Source organism: Onychomys torridus, chromosome 4 (assembly GCF_903995425.1).
Source record: "Onychomys torridus chromosome 4, mOncTor1.1, whole genome shotgun sequence".
Lineage (NCBI taxonomy): Eukaryota > Metazoa > Chordata > Mammalia > Rodentia > Cricetidae > Onychomys > Onychomys torridus.
The window spans coordinates 139659132-139678404 of NC_050446.1; the positions used below are offsets into that span (position 1 = coordinate 139659132).

Here is a 19273-nt window from a genome sequence, read left to right on the forward strand (position 1 = left end):
ATATAAATGTGGGTTTTAGTTCTGGTCACCAAAGTACGCCATGATCTTAGAACTCTAAAGCTTACAGAGGAATTCTGAAACAGTAGAACTTGGGATTTTAAAGCTGAAGGAAAACTTGGGCAGGGAACTATCTAACTAGGTCCGAGTCAATGGAAGCAAGAGCTAAGTGTGAGGGAAGAGACTCCGTAGGCTAACAATTGTTCTTACCTCTTATGAGGCCCAGTGGTCAGACCCACTGAACCATTAAGCTCTGTAGGGACAATACCCATATTGGAGTTTTTCATTAGAGTAGTTACAGTACCCGGCACACAGTAGATGGCCAGTACACATGCTGAATCAGTGAACCATTGGACTGGTCTTCCATGTTGTCTAAATCCAGTAACTCAATGGTTTTGTAACGAGTGGGCTGCAGGGGTGGTGGCCCTTGCCGTAGGTCCCAGCAGTGGGAGGCAGAGGCAGGCAGATCTCTATGAGTTCAAGGCCAGTCAGAGCTACTCATAGTGATGTCTTGTCTCAAAACAAAACCAACATCAAAAACAAACCCGCCCACAACAAGAACAAATGGGCTGAGTGTTCAGCTTTTCATCCCAGCTTCACTGCCAGGAGCCAAATAGTACTTGGTGGGTGAACAGTGTCTGGAAAACACAGGAGCAGTTGCTGCAATGTGTTCCCAATCTTCTCATTACTGATGACATTTACTCAGCAGCAGCTGTGGTACACGGAACAAAACGTTCTTGCCTTGTGGGCTTGCAGCCCAAATGACAGAAAACAAAGCAAACAACAGGCAGCTTTTCTGTGAGCATGGACGTGGGTGAGCATGGGTGTGGGTGAGCATGGGCGTGGGTGAGCATGGACGTGGGTGAGCATGGACGTGGGTGAGCATGGATGTGGGTGTGTAGTGGAGCTGTTTTATCAACAGCTGGAATTATTATTTCTCATTTTAAAGATAGGTAAATGGCAGCCAGGGAGACAGACAGACATTAGGATTTGCCCAGTGTCGGCACTGTGTGGCCAGCTTTGCCTGGAGCACCCATCTTTTCTTGTGCCCTGTCCAGGTGGCGGCTGGGTAGAGGTGTTTGTCTCATTGTTTCCAAACTACGTAAGTAAGTAAGTCACTAAAGGCACAACCTGGGTGTCTATTTGGGCAAAAGGTCTGTGGCAAGGAGGGTGGTCTAAGGGAGTGAGATTTATCTTTATTATGCTTACTGTGTGTGTGAGATGTGTGTTTGAGGACGCATGCGTACTGAGGGGTCTGTTTTCTCTTACCTTTACATGGGTCCTGGGGATTGAACTCAGACTGGCTTGTGAGCCATCTTGCCAGCCTGTTTAAGGCACTTGAAAGAGAACGATAGCAAACGGACACAAAGGTCTGAAAAGCTGGTCACACCTCTATCAGACCTTCTGCCTGTCCTCACCACCCCCCTACTCCCACAATAGAGAGCTACATGGTGGTTACCAGGGCTGAGATAAGGGCTTCATACATTTCTGTCTTAAAGTCTCTCTATAGACTCTTTTCCAGGCAAGAAAAGATCTTTGTTTTCTTGTGGTACTTGCATGGTAGTGATCTGGGCATGGCAGTAGCTCAGGCCCGGCGAGGGAGCCCTGTGAGCGCTCTTCTCGGCCTTTCTCCCTAGCACTAAGGGGCACAGGCGCCCCAGCCAAGAACAAGTAGATGACATTATCTAGAGCCCTTCCTCTATTTACACCGCCCCTTCCTTAGCGAACCTGCTCCCCAAACTCTTGACTCCTTTCTCCAGGTGCTCTCTCTCCCACGGTTCTTCCAAAGTTACAACGCTGCGCCTCAGCGTCTCACAGAATCTGGGGGATTTCGGGGAACAGTCGGAAACATTTTTGGCAATAGGTCCTTGATAATTTAGTGCGACTGCTGCTTCTTTCCAGGCCCCGCCCCAACTCCCCACACTGTTTTCTTACCGGCCAACGGAATTAGGGTGAAAATCGAGGAAGGTTGTGTAGATTTTTGCGTCTTTGGGAGCCCAAACTCTAGGCTATTAGAATTAAAAAATACATATATATGTCGGGGACTAATGCCTGGCGTAAGAAAAACTCTAAGGTCCAAACATCTGTGTGCCCTTGGGAGCAAGGGAGGGGTGGGTTTCGTTAGTGCCTTTGTTTGGGAGCTTCTTAAAAGTTTTGGGATCCTCAACCCCAATCCTGCTGGCTTTAGAAACCCACGACCCCGACCCCACCCGGCTGAGACTGCTTGTGGAGTTCTAGCACGTTTTGGATTTTTGTGCTCCTCCCCAGGAGGAGAATGGGTGAAAAGACTGGAAGTCCGTTCCCTAATGGTCCCTTTCCCCTGGTCTGGAGGCAGCCGGTAGTGGAAGGCTGGAAGGAACCGGGCAGCATCGTGCCCAGCTGCCTTAGTATCAGCCACGCGCGAGCTTTCCTTTGCGCTGGAGAGCGGCGCGAGCTCGGTCCTCGAGGTCTCCGCAAGGACCAGAGCTCGGTAAAGGGGCCGGAACGTTTAGGCTCTTTTAAAGAAACAGCCACACTTTCCCAGCAGCCTAAAGATACTGTATTCAGGTTTTAGCCTCTATTAAGTTTCCTGGAACACGTGTCTTCGCAAAGGACCTACCCCCCAACCAACCCACAGGCCACGCCCACTGCCGAAGTCCCACCCACCAGAGACCCCTCCCTCAGCCTAGAAGCGCCCCTGACCCTGAAGCCCCGCCCAGGCACCCATCCCGGAAGCTGCGCGCGCATCGCGTAAGCGGAGTCAGCAGTTGGGGTTGAGTACGCGGCAGGAGCAGACGCTGCGGAAGAAGCGGCACTGGCAGGAGGCGCACGGGTCGCAGCAGGCGGGCGCAGGCGGCTTGCAGCTGTCCCGGGTGGCCACGCAGGGTGTGGGTGGCGGGGGCCGTGCCACCTTCTTCATCGGAGCCTTTGTCTGTAGGAGAGATGTGGGAGGCTGCTGAGCGGGCCACCCTAGTCCCACGCATCCTCATCTGCAGTGGAGGTCTGGGACCGGAGACCTCGGCACTGCTGCCCACCTCTACTCATACGCATAGGCCATCCTAGGGGATCCTGCCCCCCGACTCCCAACCTGCACACCGCCATCATCTTCACGCTTACCTAGCTCCGACCTGGCCCTTTTCTTAGGAGATCCCACTCAGCCCCAGGTTTAAACACCGGCTTCACTTCAAGTCTCATCCATCACCCCTGTGATCCGCTGCCACTGTTTTAGGCCTCTTCCCCTTAATGGCCCTATCTTCTAGAGTTACCATCCTCCAGTGCACCAAAGAAGGCCCTTCCTATGACGGCATCACCTGAGTAAGGCTCTCCAGTGATTTCTCTGGGGAGAAACAAATTTTCTTTTGGCCCTAGAGGACCTACCTCTGTGTTTGGCCTCTGCCCTCCCTTCTGTTGTAGGCTACCCCATAGCCTAGGGGCATTCTAGTACTAGTAGTCACGGCCTGTGTGCTGTTCAGTACTAAAATGCATACGGGGCAGCAGTGTTTTCTAACTTTAAAGCAAGCGTGTAAAGTACTTTCCTGTTAAACATAAATTTACTCGGAACACATTTAGTATTGGAATTGAGGTTTGCTATGTGAGCTATACACCAGATTTCAAAGACTGCATAAAAATAACTTTAAAAGTTGTTTATGTAGGGAGGTGGTGGTGGCATACATCTTTAATCCCAGCATTTGGGAGGCAAAGGCAGGTGGATTTCGAGTTGGAGACCAGCCTGGTCTATAGTGTGAGTTCCAGGACAGCCAAGGCTACATACATAGAGAAACCCTGCCTCCAAAAAAAAAAAAATGTTTATATGTTTAAATATTAATATTTTAAATATGTTTGTTTTGTTTGTTTTTTTAACGGAGGATCGAATCTGGGGCCTTGCACTTGCTAGGCAAGCGCTCTATCACTGAGCTAAATCCCCAACCCCAAGTCTAACATTTTTAATGTGCTATTAGAAAATAGGAAATTATATATAGATGGCTTATACTATATTTCTATTAGACATTGCTCTAGAGCAGTGGTTCTCAACCTTCCTAATGCAGTGACCCTTTAATACAGTTCCTCATGTTGTGGTGACCCCAACCATAAAATTATTTCATTACTGCTTCATGACTATAATTTTGCTACTGTTATGATGTGACCCCTTCAGGAGCTGTGACACCCCCCCCCCCCCTGTGTTGAGAACTGCTAATCTAGATTACTAAATTTTTCATTTAAATGCACATAGGCCTTCACCATGCTTCAGTCTCTTCACAGAGACTTATTGTTTTACTTGTGGCCTGGGGTCCCCACACAGATGTATGCTCCACACAGCAGTATCTCTTGTTCATGGCTGAATTCCAAGAACCTAGCAGGTACATATATTTTGTTCTGTCCTCCCTGCTGGTTACAGCTGATCCAATTAGCTGAGGCGCACTAAAACAGGAATAGTGTGTGAATTCAACAATGCCTCATCTGGTATTTATCAAAGTGTGGGAACCTGTATCATAGCAGTATGATTTTAGGTGGTGGGTATGAAAACATTAATGGTCCTTAATCACTTAGTGAAAAGGTGTTCTTTTTTTTCCATCTTTCAACTTGAAAGGCTCTGTTTGGTGCTAACATGTCCTTTATTGCTTTCGAACACATTCTTACTGCCTTTCAACAAAGCAGGCTTTAGAGCCTTTACCAGCTAATAATATCCAGCTGACTTCAACACTAACAGTGCTTTTTTTTTCATAGTGGGAATTGAACTCAGGGCTTTGCATGTTATAGGCAAGCTTTACTGCTTCCCCATATCCCCACACTTTTAAAACGTTTATTCTGTGACAACATCTCAATTTGCCCAGATGCGCCTTGAATTTGCTGCATAGCTCCAGCAACCCTTGAACTAGGGGTCCCCCTGTCTCAGCCTCCTAAGCAGCTGGGGTGACAAGCTAGGCTCAACTCACAGTGTCTTATTTTCACTGAGTCTTTAACTCGAGCTACAGCAAATGATATTAGTCTTCTGTCATACTTCTATTTCTCAGTGGTTGTGCAGTCCAGGCTCATTCAGAACTTGGCATGTAGTTTGGGATGACCGTGAACTCCTGATCTTCCAGCATCCGCCTCTCAAATCCTGGGAGTACAGCTGTGTGCCACCACACCCAATTTCTGTTTTCTATTCTTGACATTTTCTGATTTGTAAACAGGTGAGACAGTTGGGCAGGGTAGCCTGGATCAGTAACCTCAGCACTTGGGGAGCTCTGGACAAGGAGGATAGCTACAGGCAGCCTGCACTACATAGCAAAAGCTTGCTGAACATACTCTAGGGCCGAGGGTATGGCTCAATGTTGGAATGCCTGCCTGGCTTGGCCCTGTGTAGGAGGAGCTAAATAAGAAACTCAGGTACAGCAAGAGTGGTTCTGCAGCGGGTGGGGTTTAGGTAAATATCCAAAAGAATGGGTGGCAGCTTTCAGGAAGGGTCCGGGGGTTTTTAACTAGAAGCAGCACCTTTATTTTAGCAGGTGGCTGTTTTGCTCAGGGAACTCAGGCTCTCTGGCTTCTATGGAGGTCCGCCTCAAGGCTCTAGGCCAGGAAACTTTTAGGTAGTTCTCAGTTCTTTTGTTTCATGTAGGCCTGGAGATATCTTACCTTTAGTTCTCAGTCACAGCTTGCAGGTCTCCCACCCCCACTGTGAGAACTCCCAGGCCTACCTTAGACGATGATCTCTTCTGCTTCTCGGCTTCCTGTCTGCTGATCTTCTTGGATTTCTTGTTCAGTGCTTCAAAGAAGGGCAGAAGGAGCAAAGCCAGATGTTTCTGGGGTCCAAGTTGTGAAGTGGGAGGGGTAGAGGGGGCTCTGGGAAGTCTCAGAGTGGAAGGGAGAAAGAGGGACTTCGGGATGGATCACATTATGGGAATCAAGCCAGCAGGTTCTTATTAGCCTGGCTTCAGACCTAAAGAGCAGTGTGCTCTGAGGGGAGGCAAAGAGGAAGTCCAAAAGCGACCTGGGACCTGTCTGTGGCATCTGTTAGAGACCTGGACCTGGTCTTTTGACCTTGCTAGCCCTTGATCACCACAGGTGCCTTTAACCTTGCAGGTGCAAGTGCATTGTGAGTCTCTGGAAATGGACCCGGCCTTTTGTTACTGGACACATCTATGTTACCTGTGGTTTTGTTTATTTATTTATTTTAAATTCTCAGAGCTCAGGGCCAGGTACGCCTGACTTGAATCCATGTAACAGCTGTGTGATCTCCCTGACAATCAATTTCCTCATCCACAAAAAGGGTTCTATTGTAAGTATGTTAATAAAGCAAAAAGTCTGACATGGGGCTGGAGAGATGGCTCAGCTGTTAAGAGCACTTGGTGCACTTCCAGAGGACCCAGATTTATTTCCCAGCACCCACATGGTGACTCACAACTGTCTATAACTCCAGATTCAGGGGCTCTGACATCCTCTTCTGGCCTCTAGGGGTACCAGGACTGCACATGGTGCATAGACATACATGAATGCAGAGTTTCCATCTACATAGAAGTAAGATATTTTGAAAAGTCTGACATATCAATGGTGATTAAGGAATATTGGTGTCTTCCCTCTTCCCTCCTTTGACTTCTCTGATATGTCTACACCGGCAGTTCTCAACCTGTGGGTCGTTGCAACCACTGTGGCAAACCTCCATCTCCAAGAATATTTACATTAAGATTCATAACAGTAGCAAAATTACAGTCATGAAGTAGCAACAAAGGTAATTTTATGGTTAGGGGTCAGCACATCATGAAGAACTGTATTAAAGGGTCACAGCATTAGGAAGGTTGAGAACCACACTGCTCTAGACCATCTTTTTGTACCCAGTGAAATGCAACCCAACAAAGAGTAGTGAGCTCACATGTATAATTTGCCTCTGTTTGAACTCTGGCTCTGGCCATTAGGAACTAATGTCAGTAAGCTCTAGTTTCATCAGCGGTGAAATAGAAATAAAACCAAGAGCTACCTCACGGAATCTATGCATGTCTCCTTTTATTTTGGTTACAGGAACTGAATCTTGAGGTCTTGCATGCTAAGCGTGCGCTTTGCCCTTGTGCTCATCCTGATGAGCCCTTTATGATCAGGCGAGGTCAAACTAGGAGAGCGCTAGCTAATGCCAGACTTCGATGCTCCTTGTAACTTCCCATCCTATGGCGAGACGAGTCTATTGCAGACTCAGTTCTCGACCATGGTTTCCCTAAAGTTTGTTGTGTTGGGGAGTTTTGGGATTCATTAAGGTTTACAAATGCTAAGTTAAAATAAGTCCAGCAGCATCGTGACTCGAGACCTCTTCAGATCTCCAGCACAGTAAAGTTGGTAGCATGCAGAGCTCTCTCAAACCCAGGACACTGTATTTCCCTAGGAATGAGCAAGAAAGAACCATAGCTGTGCTGCTGGCAGCCTGGGCAACAGGCTTGACATACTGTTCCCGCTCTCATGGGTCAGAGCCTAGAGGCTGGGTCCCAGGCCAGGCTACTTACCCACAATAGAAACAGAAGAGAAATCCACGGAGGAGTTGCTCTCCAGACTCCTGTCATCTCTGAGCGTCTCCTCGGGTACCAGGTGGCCGTAGGCAGCAAGGAAGCATAGGAAGCCCACTAGAGTGGCCAGGAGTATGCGAGTGACATCCATCCTGAGAAGCCTAAACTGGACAGAGAAGGTGATTGGGGGTGGGTTCCGAGAGAAGATGGTGGTAGGAGGAGGTGCCTTCGCGCTGACTGTCTCACTCTGCTTTACAAGTATCTCAGCAGGGCCGGAAGTCTAGCAACATCCCTGAGGGCAGGGGTGTTGATATAGGGAGATGACAGAAAAGGAGAGATGGGGAGAAGAAAGACAAGGAAGGGAAGGAGATGGAAAGAGCACAAGAATACATTGTGTTGGTCTGTGCTGTCCACAGGGCGGGGTACTGACTCTGTTTCTTTTCTTTTTTTCCTGTATAAGCAGCAGTCCCAGGGGACCTTAGGCCTAGGCAGAGCTGTTGAAAGCGCCCCTCCCGCCCCCCAGGAGTGCCTCACAGTGGTAGAGGTCTTACCAAGACAAAGAAAGTACAAGTTAAAGGTCAGTGAGAGGGGTGAGGGATGAAGGTCCCTGAAGACAAGTGGATGCCATGTCATATGCCAGATTCCCTGCTGGCCCAGAGGGAACAAATGCAGGTGGGGATATGCTGGGGCATGTCAACATAAGCTAAATGGATTTAGTTATTTACAAGCTGGAGTTTGGAGGGGCAGATGGATTTTAGCAGGTTTCTTTCCTCAAATGCCTTCTGTTGCTATGGGATCCCCATCCCTCCCCACCCAACTGCCCCATTTCCCTCTCTGGTTTTGGAAACGCCTGGGTCTGCATTTCCAAGGTTCCCTTCCACCCAAGACACAAGTACTGTGAGAGAGAAGAGAATAGCAGTTTGCTCATTCCCGATCCTACCCACTCCTGGGCTCCCTGTGCCGCTGTCTGGCCAGCTCCAGCCTCCTCCTCTCCACTCCCCACTTGGTTGGGGTGCTGGCTAGTTTTATGTCACTGTGACACAAGTCAGAGTCATTTGGGAGAGGGAACTTCAGCTGAGAAACTGCCCCCACCAGACTGGCCTGTGGGCAAGCCTGTGGTGCATTTTCTTGATTGATGACTGATGTGGGCGAGCCCAGATCACTGTGGGCAGTACCACCCCTGGGTTGGTCGTCTTGGGTGCTATAGGAAGGCAGGCTGAATAAGCCACGAAGAAAGAGTGAGACAGTAAGCAGTATTCCTCCATGGAGTCTGACTCAGTTCCGACTTCCTCTGGTAATGGACTGTGACCTGAGAGTTGTAACCTGGAATAAACTCTTTCCTCACCAAGTTGCTTTCGGTCATGGTGTTCTAAGGCAGCAATAGAGACACTAAGATGGTTGGCATCAGGCTTTCTGCATGTCTGTCACACTGTAGGAGAAGACTCAAGCAATTGGCCTCCACCCCTTCCAATCTTCTTGAAGTTGTCGCGGATGGTCCTGACCTTTAGAAGTCCACCCACCCCTATGGCCCTGATACCATTTCTGGTCGCCTCGGATCTTTTTCATCACTGGGCGCTGCCTGTCATAAACCCACCACCAAATTGCTTTCCCCAAGCCTAGTTAGTTGAGAGTGGGCACTGGCCCGACCACTGTGTTTTCAGTCTTGCTTTTAGTTTTTAGGCTTGGCTCAGTTTTGCTCAACTCTGGGCAAAATTGCCCTTTTTGGCAGGCTCCAATTTCTTTCCTGGTAGGGTGAGAGGAATGGACTACATCAGTGGTTTGCACTCATATAAGGCTGCCTCTTCAAAACAAAGGTGACAGATATATAAAATGGGGCTAGGTAGCTCAGTCGGCAGGGTACTTATCTAGCACATACAAAGCCCTGGGTTTAATTCCCAGTACTACATAAACTGTCGGAGGTAGTATATACCAATGATCTTACTCTTATCACTCAGAAGAATGAGAAGTCCAAGGTCATCCTTGGCTACATGGTGAGTTGAAGGTTAGTTTAAGCTGTAACTAAGATCCCATCCCCTGGCCAAAAAACCATAAATAAATAATTAATAATTAATAAATACATACATAAATAGGTAATGTAGAAACCACTAGATCAGGTCTCATCTGAAGACCATCTTATAGCTGGGCTTCCATGTAAACCAATGTTTCCCTTGTTGTTTTAAGCTAGTATGAGTTGAGAGTTTTCTTCTCAACCCAAGGCTTTTTTTGGGTTGGAAGGGGAGTTGTTATTTGTCTTGGTTTCGGATTTTCGTCTTTTCAATAAGCTCTCACTGTGTAGCCAGCCCATGCTGACCTGGAACTCACAATGTTGCCCAGGCTGACCTTGAGCTTGCCTCCGGGCACCCGAGTGCTGGTATTACATGCGTAAGCCACCATACCCAGCTTTTAAGCCAAAGCATCCTAGAAAGTACTCTCCTGTCATCTGCAATAGGGGTTGATCTTACACGTGCTTTCGATCTAACGCCAGACTTCAAGCGAAGACCAAACAAAAGTCAAAGTTCATATTTTCTCCAACATGGCAAATAGTAGCTGATATTTTTCCTCTCCCTTCTCCTATATCTTCCTCTCTCCTTCCTCTGATACCCCCTTTCGGTGTGCAACAGAATACGCTAGTATGTATTAGGCTGCCTTTAGGGCTCATATATTTTTTTAAAACCATCTCTTTTCTTTGAACACCACTATCACTGCCTACATCGTGAGACAAATACAGCAAATACAGACAAATAGAGCAGCAGACTGGCTGCGCAGACACATGACTATTTTTCCACCCTTGAAGAGGACATTGGACAGAATCATCTACACTAGCAGAAAACCCTCTCTTCTCGGCTTCCTTCACTTCCAGTGCAGAGGTGGTCTGGAATATGAGAGGCCTTCCTCCAGGGACCCTCTTCCCCAGAAAAGAATCTCAGTCTCCATCTTTGTCTGTTTCTCCCTCTTCCTGATCTTTCTACTTTCTTACCAAGTTTATGTTCCCCTCAAACAATCCCCTTGTGTTTTACCCCAGGCCCCCTCCCTCTCTTGACAGGGTTTCTCTGTGTAGCCCTGCCTGTCCTGGAACTCACTCTGTAGACCAGACCAGGCTGGCCTTGAACTCAGAGATCCGCCTGCCCTTACCTCCTGAGTGCTGGGATTAAAGGCTCCCCAGCCTCACTCTCAATGGGAAACTTCATACTGACTCCATCCCCCTGCTTTTCTCTTGCTTATGTATCACCTTGCTCATCCATCAGCTCTTCCTCTCAACTACTCCCGGCTGCCTCCCCCTCCCCTAGGGCCCTGTTCAAAGGCTGGTTTTAAGTACCTCTTTTCTTTCAGCCAGGCTGGCCTAAATGGTATGCTCTCCCTTCTTGAACCCCCTTCTCTTCAGTTCAGTACCACGGATTGTTCAGCACTTCATTGTTCTTTAATTGCTCACAGGGGCTGTTCTCATCAGTTAGACACAATGCTCTGTGTCAAGTAGGTAACAGTGAAGCTGGGAGAAGTCGGATCTGTGGTTAGACAGACGTGACTCCATCCTTACCAGTTATATGAGTGTAGAGGGGAAAGAGGTCCTCTGACCCCCTCTACGTTCTTATGTGGGCTCTTTGATTGGATCTAAGAACCCAATTAGTATAAGAACTGATTAATAAGAGAAAAAGCATAAAGTTTTATTAAATTTACATGTATATGGGGATCTTCACAAGAGAATGAAGTCTGAAGAAATGCCCAAAGCGTGATGCTTTTATGTTCTTTAGACAAAGAATAATAAATTTGTAATGACAAGACAATTGGCTATCTGGATGAGAGAAGTAAATTATGGAACTGTTGCTAAGAGATATATGGGGTGAGAGAGATATATGGGGTGAGGCAGAGGGGATGCTGCATTTGAGAAGCTACAAACGGTTCGCTGAGATGGCAGGTAGACACAAGGGGATGGGACTTGTAAATGATGCTAAGCAGTTTGAACATTGTCTTCAACTGAAAATGACCAAAGAGCTGTGGATGAGAAAGAGGACTTAATCGATCTGCAATGTAGAAAAACCACTCTGGCGGCTGTGTGGGAATGGGAGGAAGACAATGAGGAGATGGCTGCTGGGCTCCGGGCTAGCTACACCCTGCTTCTCACCATCTTTCCAGCCCTATTTTTCCCGTGTTCATTTTTTACTCACACCCAATCAATCACTAGCTGCTTCTTGGCCCCTGTATGAAACCCATTCTTTCCACTTTTTTCTTTTAAATTTGTTTTTCTTTCTTTCTTTCTTTTTTTTTTTTTTTGAGAAAGGGTCTCATACTTAGTTAAGAACATTTATTCTGTGAGTATCTATTAATTTGTGGCATAATTAATTGCTTCTTTGGGTAAAGATATTGATGATCCTTACTTATTAAAAAGCAGATGTGCCAGCCGGACAGCAGTGGCGCACGCCTTTAATCCCAGCACTTGGGAGGCAGAGGCAGGCAGATCTCTATGAGTTCAAGGCCAGCCTGGTCTACAAAGGGAGTTTTAGGACAGCCAGGGCTGTTACATGGAGAAACCCTGTCTCAAAAGACAAAAAGTAGATATGGTCCTGGGGATGTGGCTCAGAGGACAAAAGCACTTGCCACGAAAGCCTGACAAACTGAGTGTGGATCTCCAGAATCTGTGGGAAAGTGAGACATAAAAACATAGGCATCTGTAATCCTAGCCCACCCCTCTGGAGAGATGGGAGGCAGGAAAATCCCCAGACTCCCAGGCCAGCTAGCCTGGCATATTCAATGGTGAAAAGACCCTGTCTTATACAACATGGAAAGGTACACATGCCATGACTTGTGTGCCTGCACCTCCCTACCACCACAAAAGCACTCATGTGCTCACTGCACCCCCCAAACACTAAAAGGCAAATGGGGGACGAGATGTAACTTAGTTGTGCTTGCCTAACAAATAGGGCTTGGATTTCCCCACCTCCCATTCCATAAATATGCACAGCTATAATATGAGCATTAGATCTTTGTCTGATACATATTGAGTTCAAAGCCAGTGTGGGATACATGACACCTTGTCTCAAAATATAAATAAAGAGGATCTGGTTCAATGAGTGGATAAAGGTGCTTGTTTTGCAAGTCTGGAGACCAGAATTTGATTCTCAGAATTTACATAAAAGTGGAAGGAGAGAACTGACCTCAAAGAGAAATTGTCCTCTGACCTCCACACTTGTGCTGTGGTGCGTATGGCTCCTCTGATAATAATAATAATAAAATGACATCTAAACACAAATAAGCAAGGAGCAGGGAGCTGGCTTAGTGGGTAAGGTGCTGTACAAGTTTGTGGACCTGAGTTCGGATCCTCATCACCCGCTAAAGAGCTGGGGGAGCCTGTCTGTAATCCCAGGGCTGAGGTGAAGGATTGGGGAGCCAAGTAGACTCTCCGGAGCTTGCTGATGAGCCGGTCCAGCCAGAGAGCAAGCACCAGGTTAAGTGAGAGACTGTGCCTCAAAAACTAAGGTGGAATCTGGACGTGGTGGTCTACACCTGCAATTTCAGCACTTGGGAGGCAGAGGTAGGTAGATCTGTATGAGGCTGAGGTCAGCCTGTCTACATAGTGAGTTCCAGGCCAGCCAGGGATACATATTAGACTCTGTCAAAACAAAAACAAAAACAAAAACAAAAAATCACCAGCAATAATGATAATGTAGACAGCTGTAGAAAAAGACAACTGAAGTCAATCTCTGGTACCACATGCACAAAAATAAATAAAAATAAATAACCAGGCAGATGTGACCTTAGAAAGGTAACTTGTGCTATTATTAACCAATAATATTTCTCATTGATGTATCTGACCAGATTAATGCAGAGTTGGGTTCTAATGAGACTAAAGTCAGGACAGGTAAGTTTGAATTGTTAGAAGAAACAACAGTTTGCATCATGAATAGTTACACGATGTTTTGAAACTTTCAGTCAGCCTGTGCTACTTAGAAATTACAAAAATTAAAACTTAGACTACAAATAAAAGTCTATTAGAAAATACTTTAATTAGTTGCATGCAGTTAAGTATATATATATTTTAAATTTTATTCTGTAGCTCTAGTCTCTTCCAAAACCAAGTGACTGTTTAACTTTGGCCTCTAAGTGCGCCAAAGAGACTCTCTGCCCTCCAAATAGCAGAGCTGTAGTATATATGAGCACTAATTAGAAGAACAAATGGATGGATATATGGTGGAAGGGTCAGGAAGCAGCTCTGATCACAGCAAGACAGAAGAGGTGACAGCATCGTCAGGAGGCAATGTGGCCTCCTCGAATTCTCTGCCATAAGTGACATGATGTTGCTAGACATGCTTGCTGTGAATTCCTGCAAAGGGGAGGAAGAGTAGCTGAGAAATGGGAGTTAGAAAAGGACTTGGGGGCCGATTGAGACCCAGGGACAGAGCTTATGGGCCAGAACATGCATGATGGGATTGAATCAATACTCTAATCCAATATCACAAATTCAAGGGGCAGAGAGGCTCAGGAGTCAACACCTGGGGGTATGGACATCCACGGTGTGGGCAAAAAAAGTGCACATTTATCACTTACTCTGAATTTTGTCATCAGAGTGTTCACAGGCACTGCACTGTGCCAGGAGGGATGGGCAATTTGATCAGGTCAAAAGCACAAATGAACTTGAGACACACCATAAGTGATAAAGTAAAAAAAGAAAGTTCTCCTGATAGATTTAGAAACTTAGGCTGAGTTTGAGAAAGATAAAGTCTCAGTGTAATTAATTATACTTGGGTGTTGGGAGAGGCCAAACCTAATACGGAAGCAGAACACATGGGTGTGTGAGGGTCCTGAGATCATAAAGGCTTTAGAATTTATAATTTTATGGATTTTTTAAAAGCAATTATCACCTATATATTATATTGAGCCACATTTAAGGGTCTAGGTGTACCCAATTAAAAACACTGAGAGCTGGGCAGGTGCTTCTTTGGAGGCAGAGGCAGGAGGCCTATCCAAGAGTTCATGGCCAGTCTGGTCTGCACAGTGAGTTCTAGGCCAGACTCTGTCTCAGGAAAAATTGATGTTCTCGCAACAGAACAAAAAAGGAATATTTATTTATTTTAAACTTTAAAAAAAAAATTATGGACATGTGTTTTGACTACATGAGGGTGTCAGGTACCCTGGAACTGGAGTTATAGAGAGTTGTGAACTGCCATGTGGTTGCTGGGAATTGAACCCAGGTCCTCTGGAAGAATAGCCAGTGCTCTTAACTTCTGAGCCATCTCTCCAGCCCTAATATTTTTTAAATTTATGTATTTTTTAATGTGCTTTGGTGTTTTGCTTGTATGTATATCTGTGTGAGGGTGTTGGATCACTGGAACTTAGTCACAGACAGTCATGAGCCACCATGTGGGTACTGGGAATTGAACCCAGGTCCTCTGGAAGAGCATTCAGTGCTTCCCCCCCTCCCCACAGAGCTGAGGACCGAACCCAGGGCCTTTCGCTTGCTAGGCAAGTGCTCTACCACTGAGCTAAATCCCCAGCTTGCATTCAGTGCTCTTAATTGCTGAGCCATCTCTATAGTCCCCAGGAATATTTATAATAAACAGGATAAAGACTATGGATTTAATTCCTTTGATTCAGGATGGATTTTATTGTCAAATTAATTCAGGTAAGGTCAGATTTTGATGCCAAATGAGTTACCAAAGGTGGGAGAGGACTTACAGGTTTCAGAACTGGAGGTTTTGTATTGGATGTAAAGATCTCTGGGCCCATTCAAGCCCTCATGTGTGCTAGTGTTAGATAGCGGTGCCCCCACTGCTGTGCAGCAGGGCTGAAAACAATGGCCAACGGCACTTCCGTTTCCCAGCAACGTCACGAATGGTGCCTTCCTTTTGAGGACAAGGGTTTCCCCTCTGAGAACAAGCCTGAGTTTTGGAAATAGATAATGATTTGCAGACTACTCTGGTAAAAATAGCAGTGTTTTTGCTAAAAAATGAGGTGTGGCCTAAATCATGGGGTTTTTAATTATAAAAATAAAATAATTTGTAGTTGATGAGACCAAAACTGTGATGGTCAAGTTGAGTGCTTTCCCCCAAAGCTATGAAGCTTGAAAGGCCATAAATTTGCTCTAATGTTGCAAGTTGCTTAAAATATCTTTGGATTTCAAACATGTCTTCAGAGGCATTAGTAGTTATACAAGAAAAAGCACCATATAAACCAGCAGTGGTGAGTCATGCCTGTGGTCCCAGCAAGGGCTGTGTTGCCTAGGCTAGAGGATTGATTTGACTTTGAAGGCAGCCAAGGCTACACAGGAAGTATCAAAGCTGCATAAGAAGACTCTGTTTTGGGGTCTGTGCAAATATGAAGCCCTGAGTTTGAATCCCTACACTCAGCCTGTGCGTGTAATCTCAGTGCTGGAAAGATGAAGACAGCTGGATCCCTTGTGTTTGCTGGCCAGTTAGTCTAGTGGAAACGGTGAGCTCTGGGTTCAGTGAGAAACCCTGCCTTAAAAAATGGCCGGGTGGTGGTGGTGCACGCCTGTAATCCCAGCACTCAGGAGGCAGAGGCAGGTGGATCTCTGTGAGTTTGAGGCCAGCCTGGTCTACAAAGTGAGTTCCAGGAAAGGCGCAAAGCTACACAGAGAAATCCTGTCTCGAAAAACCAAAAAAAAAAAAAGGTAGACAAGGAGAGAGGAAGAAACCAGACATTGACTTCTAGCCTCCACATGCACACATGTACCATGTACATACACACACACACACACACACACACAAACACAAGAACCCAGATTGCACCATTATGACACTAATCATTTAAAGCTGCAGAGAACACACACTCCTGAAGAACTAAGCAATATTATCACAAGGGAAAGACCTGAGATAATCATAGGAAATTCACATGAACAAACTTGAAATAATTAGAAGCTATCAAGTATGGAAGACAAAGATGATTCATTGTGAAGTTAATTAGCATCTGTGGATTGGAGAATACATCAAATGAAAAGATGGTGTAACTAAAGCAAAATGACGACGCATGCTTGCCCTACCTGCAAGGCATGGGATTGTGATTTCGTGTTGCTCACCCCTAAGTGGGCTCCAGCCTGCCCAGGTAGAAAAGGAATTGGGGGAGGGAGAAAAAAAAATCAAGATCAGTCAGCATTGGTCAGAATAAGTTGTCAGATGTGCTCAATCGTAGTGTTACTCTCTACAATCATTGTTGGGCCGTCGGGACAGGATGGGGGCAGAGCTCTGCACTTCCACTCCAAGGAGACTTTCTAACTTGTCTAGGATGCCGTGACTATTCTCTGTCTCTAAGTTCTTCCTTTGCCCTCAGGACCTCCTCAAGTTCTCTAGCCCACCTCTGGCCTCTCACCTTTGGCAGACAGGAGCCCCCCATCTTTCCTGAGATCCCTGTGGAGTGACAGGCCCACTTATGTTGTTTTAAATCCTGCTACTTTGTGAGTGAAGCTACAGAAGTCCAGGCTCATTCTAGCTAATGTCCTCACCGGACCAGCACCTGCCCTCTGAGCTATGTCCCCAGAATAAAATGGAATTTACGGCCATCCTACCTCAAGATGTCCACCTTTATTTATCCAGTTGCCACAGCATGTCTATGTAACAGCATGTAATAGAACAAATGACCCCAGACACGGGTAAGCTGGTAGCAGTTTGTGTTACTGGGTTACTTTTCTCTTTCCCCAAGAGCAACGTTCTGAGGCATGGTGTCAGGAGGACAAATTCTGCTGAAGTTGGGCAAGGAACATTTAAAGGAAGAAGCCCTGGCCATAAATTTTGCTCACTTCTCAAGACTGTCTCCTTAAGAGTGGGTCTGAAGAGAGGCAACTCAAGGCACTGAGCCCAGTATGCTGAGGGATTTTGAAAACCAGCCTAATGGGGGCTGATGAGGAACATTAGAAAGTCAAGGTCCATTACGCATGAGGAATTTGTCAACATTTGAGCTTGTAGATTTGCTGTCATTGGTTAGCCCAATCCTAGAAGTTACTGCTGAGCCACTAGCCACTAACCAAAAGCTTACCCCCTCGGCTGGGCCACCCCCACTGCTGCTTGGATAAGTGAATGCCACTTCAACAACCCTCCATTCTGTCCTGTCCCATCCATTCACATAGTGATCCCCCCGCCTCCCCCCCAAAAAAAACCAAAAAAAAACAAAAAACAGTTCAAATCACATTACTCTTTGCTTATAAACTTTTAAACTTCCCATTGTTCTTTATGGGTTTTGTTTGTGTTTTGGTTTTTCAAGACAGAGTTTCTCTGTGTAGCTCTGTCTGTTCTGGAACTCGCTCTGTAGATCTTTGTAGACTTCGAATTCACAGAGATCGGCCTGTCTCTGCCTCCAGAGTGCCGGGACTAAAGGCCTGAGCCACCACTGCCTGGATGTTTTGATTTTTTGACAGTGTCTTGTGTATCCCAGTCTGGCCTCAAACTCACTACTTAGCAACTAGGATCGAAATCTTGATCTTGTTTCACTTCCTGAGTGCTGGGATTACCGGCACCACACCCAGCTAGTTTACCACTGTTCCTGAAAGAAAATTCATATTCTTATAAGGTCTTGCTACATTCTTGGAGTTCATTTGATAGGTTCCCGTTATAAAGCATCATATTATAGACATATGGTACTTTCTGTTGGTGGGATATACCAGACTCTCAATGCTATTCCCTTGACCTTTAATGCTCTTTCTCTAGGACTGAGATTGATTCCTCCACCTCTTCATATGGCTGGACCATTGGCCAACTTCGGCACCTGACCATCTATCTCCTTCTTTGTCTAGTTCATGTCAAAACTGTCCTGCTTTCTCTATCCTAGCCTATTCTTCCTCTGCCCCACCCCGGTAAGGACCAAACTCAGGGCTTCATGCGTCCTAGACAGGCCTTATATCATGAACTCTATAACCAAGGAGGCACCCCTCTTTGTTTTGCTTTGTTTTGCTTTGAGACAGAGTCTTGCACTATCCTAGACTGACCTGGAACTCATGTGGTAGTCCAGGCTGGTTTTGAACTCACAGCTATCTTCCTACCTCAGCCTTTCAAATGCTGAAATTTTAGGCATGAACCACCACCAACTCAACTTGTTTTGTAAATCAGCATGATCTCAAACCCAGTATATAGTCGAGTATAATCTGAAACTGCTGATCCTCCTGCCTCTGTCTCTCAAGTGCTGGGATTACAGGCATGTGCCATCATACCCAGTTTATGCAATATAGGGATCAAACCCAGGGCTCTCTGCACGCTAGGCAAGTGTTCTGTCTACCATTGACCAACATCTCCAGCATCAAGAGACATGTTTTTTAAGAAGCTCTCAGATGATTGTGATTTGTGAGAAACACTAATTTGGTTCTTCCACCCTGGTTCCATAGATAAGGAAACCAAAGTGCAGAGTAGGAAGGAGGGTAGAAATGTAGGAGTCCTGGTCATTGTACTGCTCTCTCATTGTAAGAAAACAAACAAACCATCAGGAGTGTGAATCACAGTAGCTACCATTCATTGAGTGCCTGCTGTATGGCAGGCTCTGTTATAGGTACAGTATGTACATTTAATCCTCTTTAAAAAGTGTAGCTCAGCTGGGCAGTGGTGGCACACATCTTTAATCCCAGCACTTGGGAGGCAGAGGCAGGCGGATCTCTGTGAGTTGAGGCCAGCCTGGGTTAACAAGTGAGTTCCAGGAAAGGTGCAAAGCTACACAAAGAAACCCTGTCTTGAAACAAACAAACAAACAAACAAACAAGTATAGCTCTTGGGGTGGGAGAGGCAACTTAGCAGTTAAGAGCAGTAAGTGCTGCTCTTGCAGAGGACCAGGTTCAGTTCCCAGCACCCACATTTGAGCTCACAATTATCTGTAACTCCAGTTCCAGGCAACCCAACACC

The 19273-nt window shown here is 46.2% G+C and overlaps 1 protein-coding gene across 1 annotated transcript in view; it reads right to left on the bottom strand.

The window, feature by feature from the left end:
- Positions 1–2699: 2699 nt before the first annotated feature.
- LOC118582670 (agouti signaling protein) overlaps positions 2700–19273 on the bottom strand; it is an 81331-nt gene continuing 64757 nt past the window's right edge. The window contains exons 2-4 of the mRNA XM_036185708.1: positions 7446–7606; positions 5655–5722; positions 2700–2908 (exon numbers count right to left, since the gene is read on the bottom strand). Coding sequence (XP_036041601.1) covers positions 2738–2908; positions 5655–5722; positions 7446–7596 — 390 coding nt within the window. The 5' untranslated portion in view covers positions 7597–7606 and the 3' untranslated portion in view covers positions 2700–2737. The remainder of the gene's footprint in view (positions 2909–5654; positions 5723–7445; positions 7607–19273) is intronic.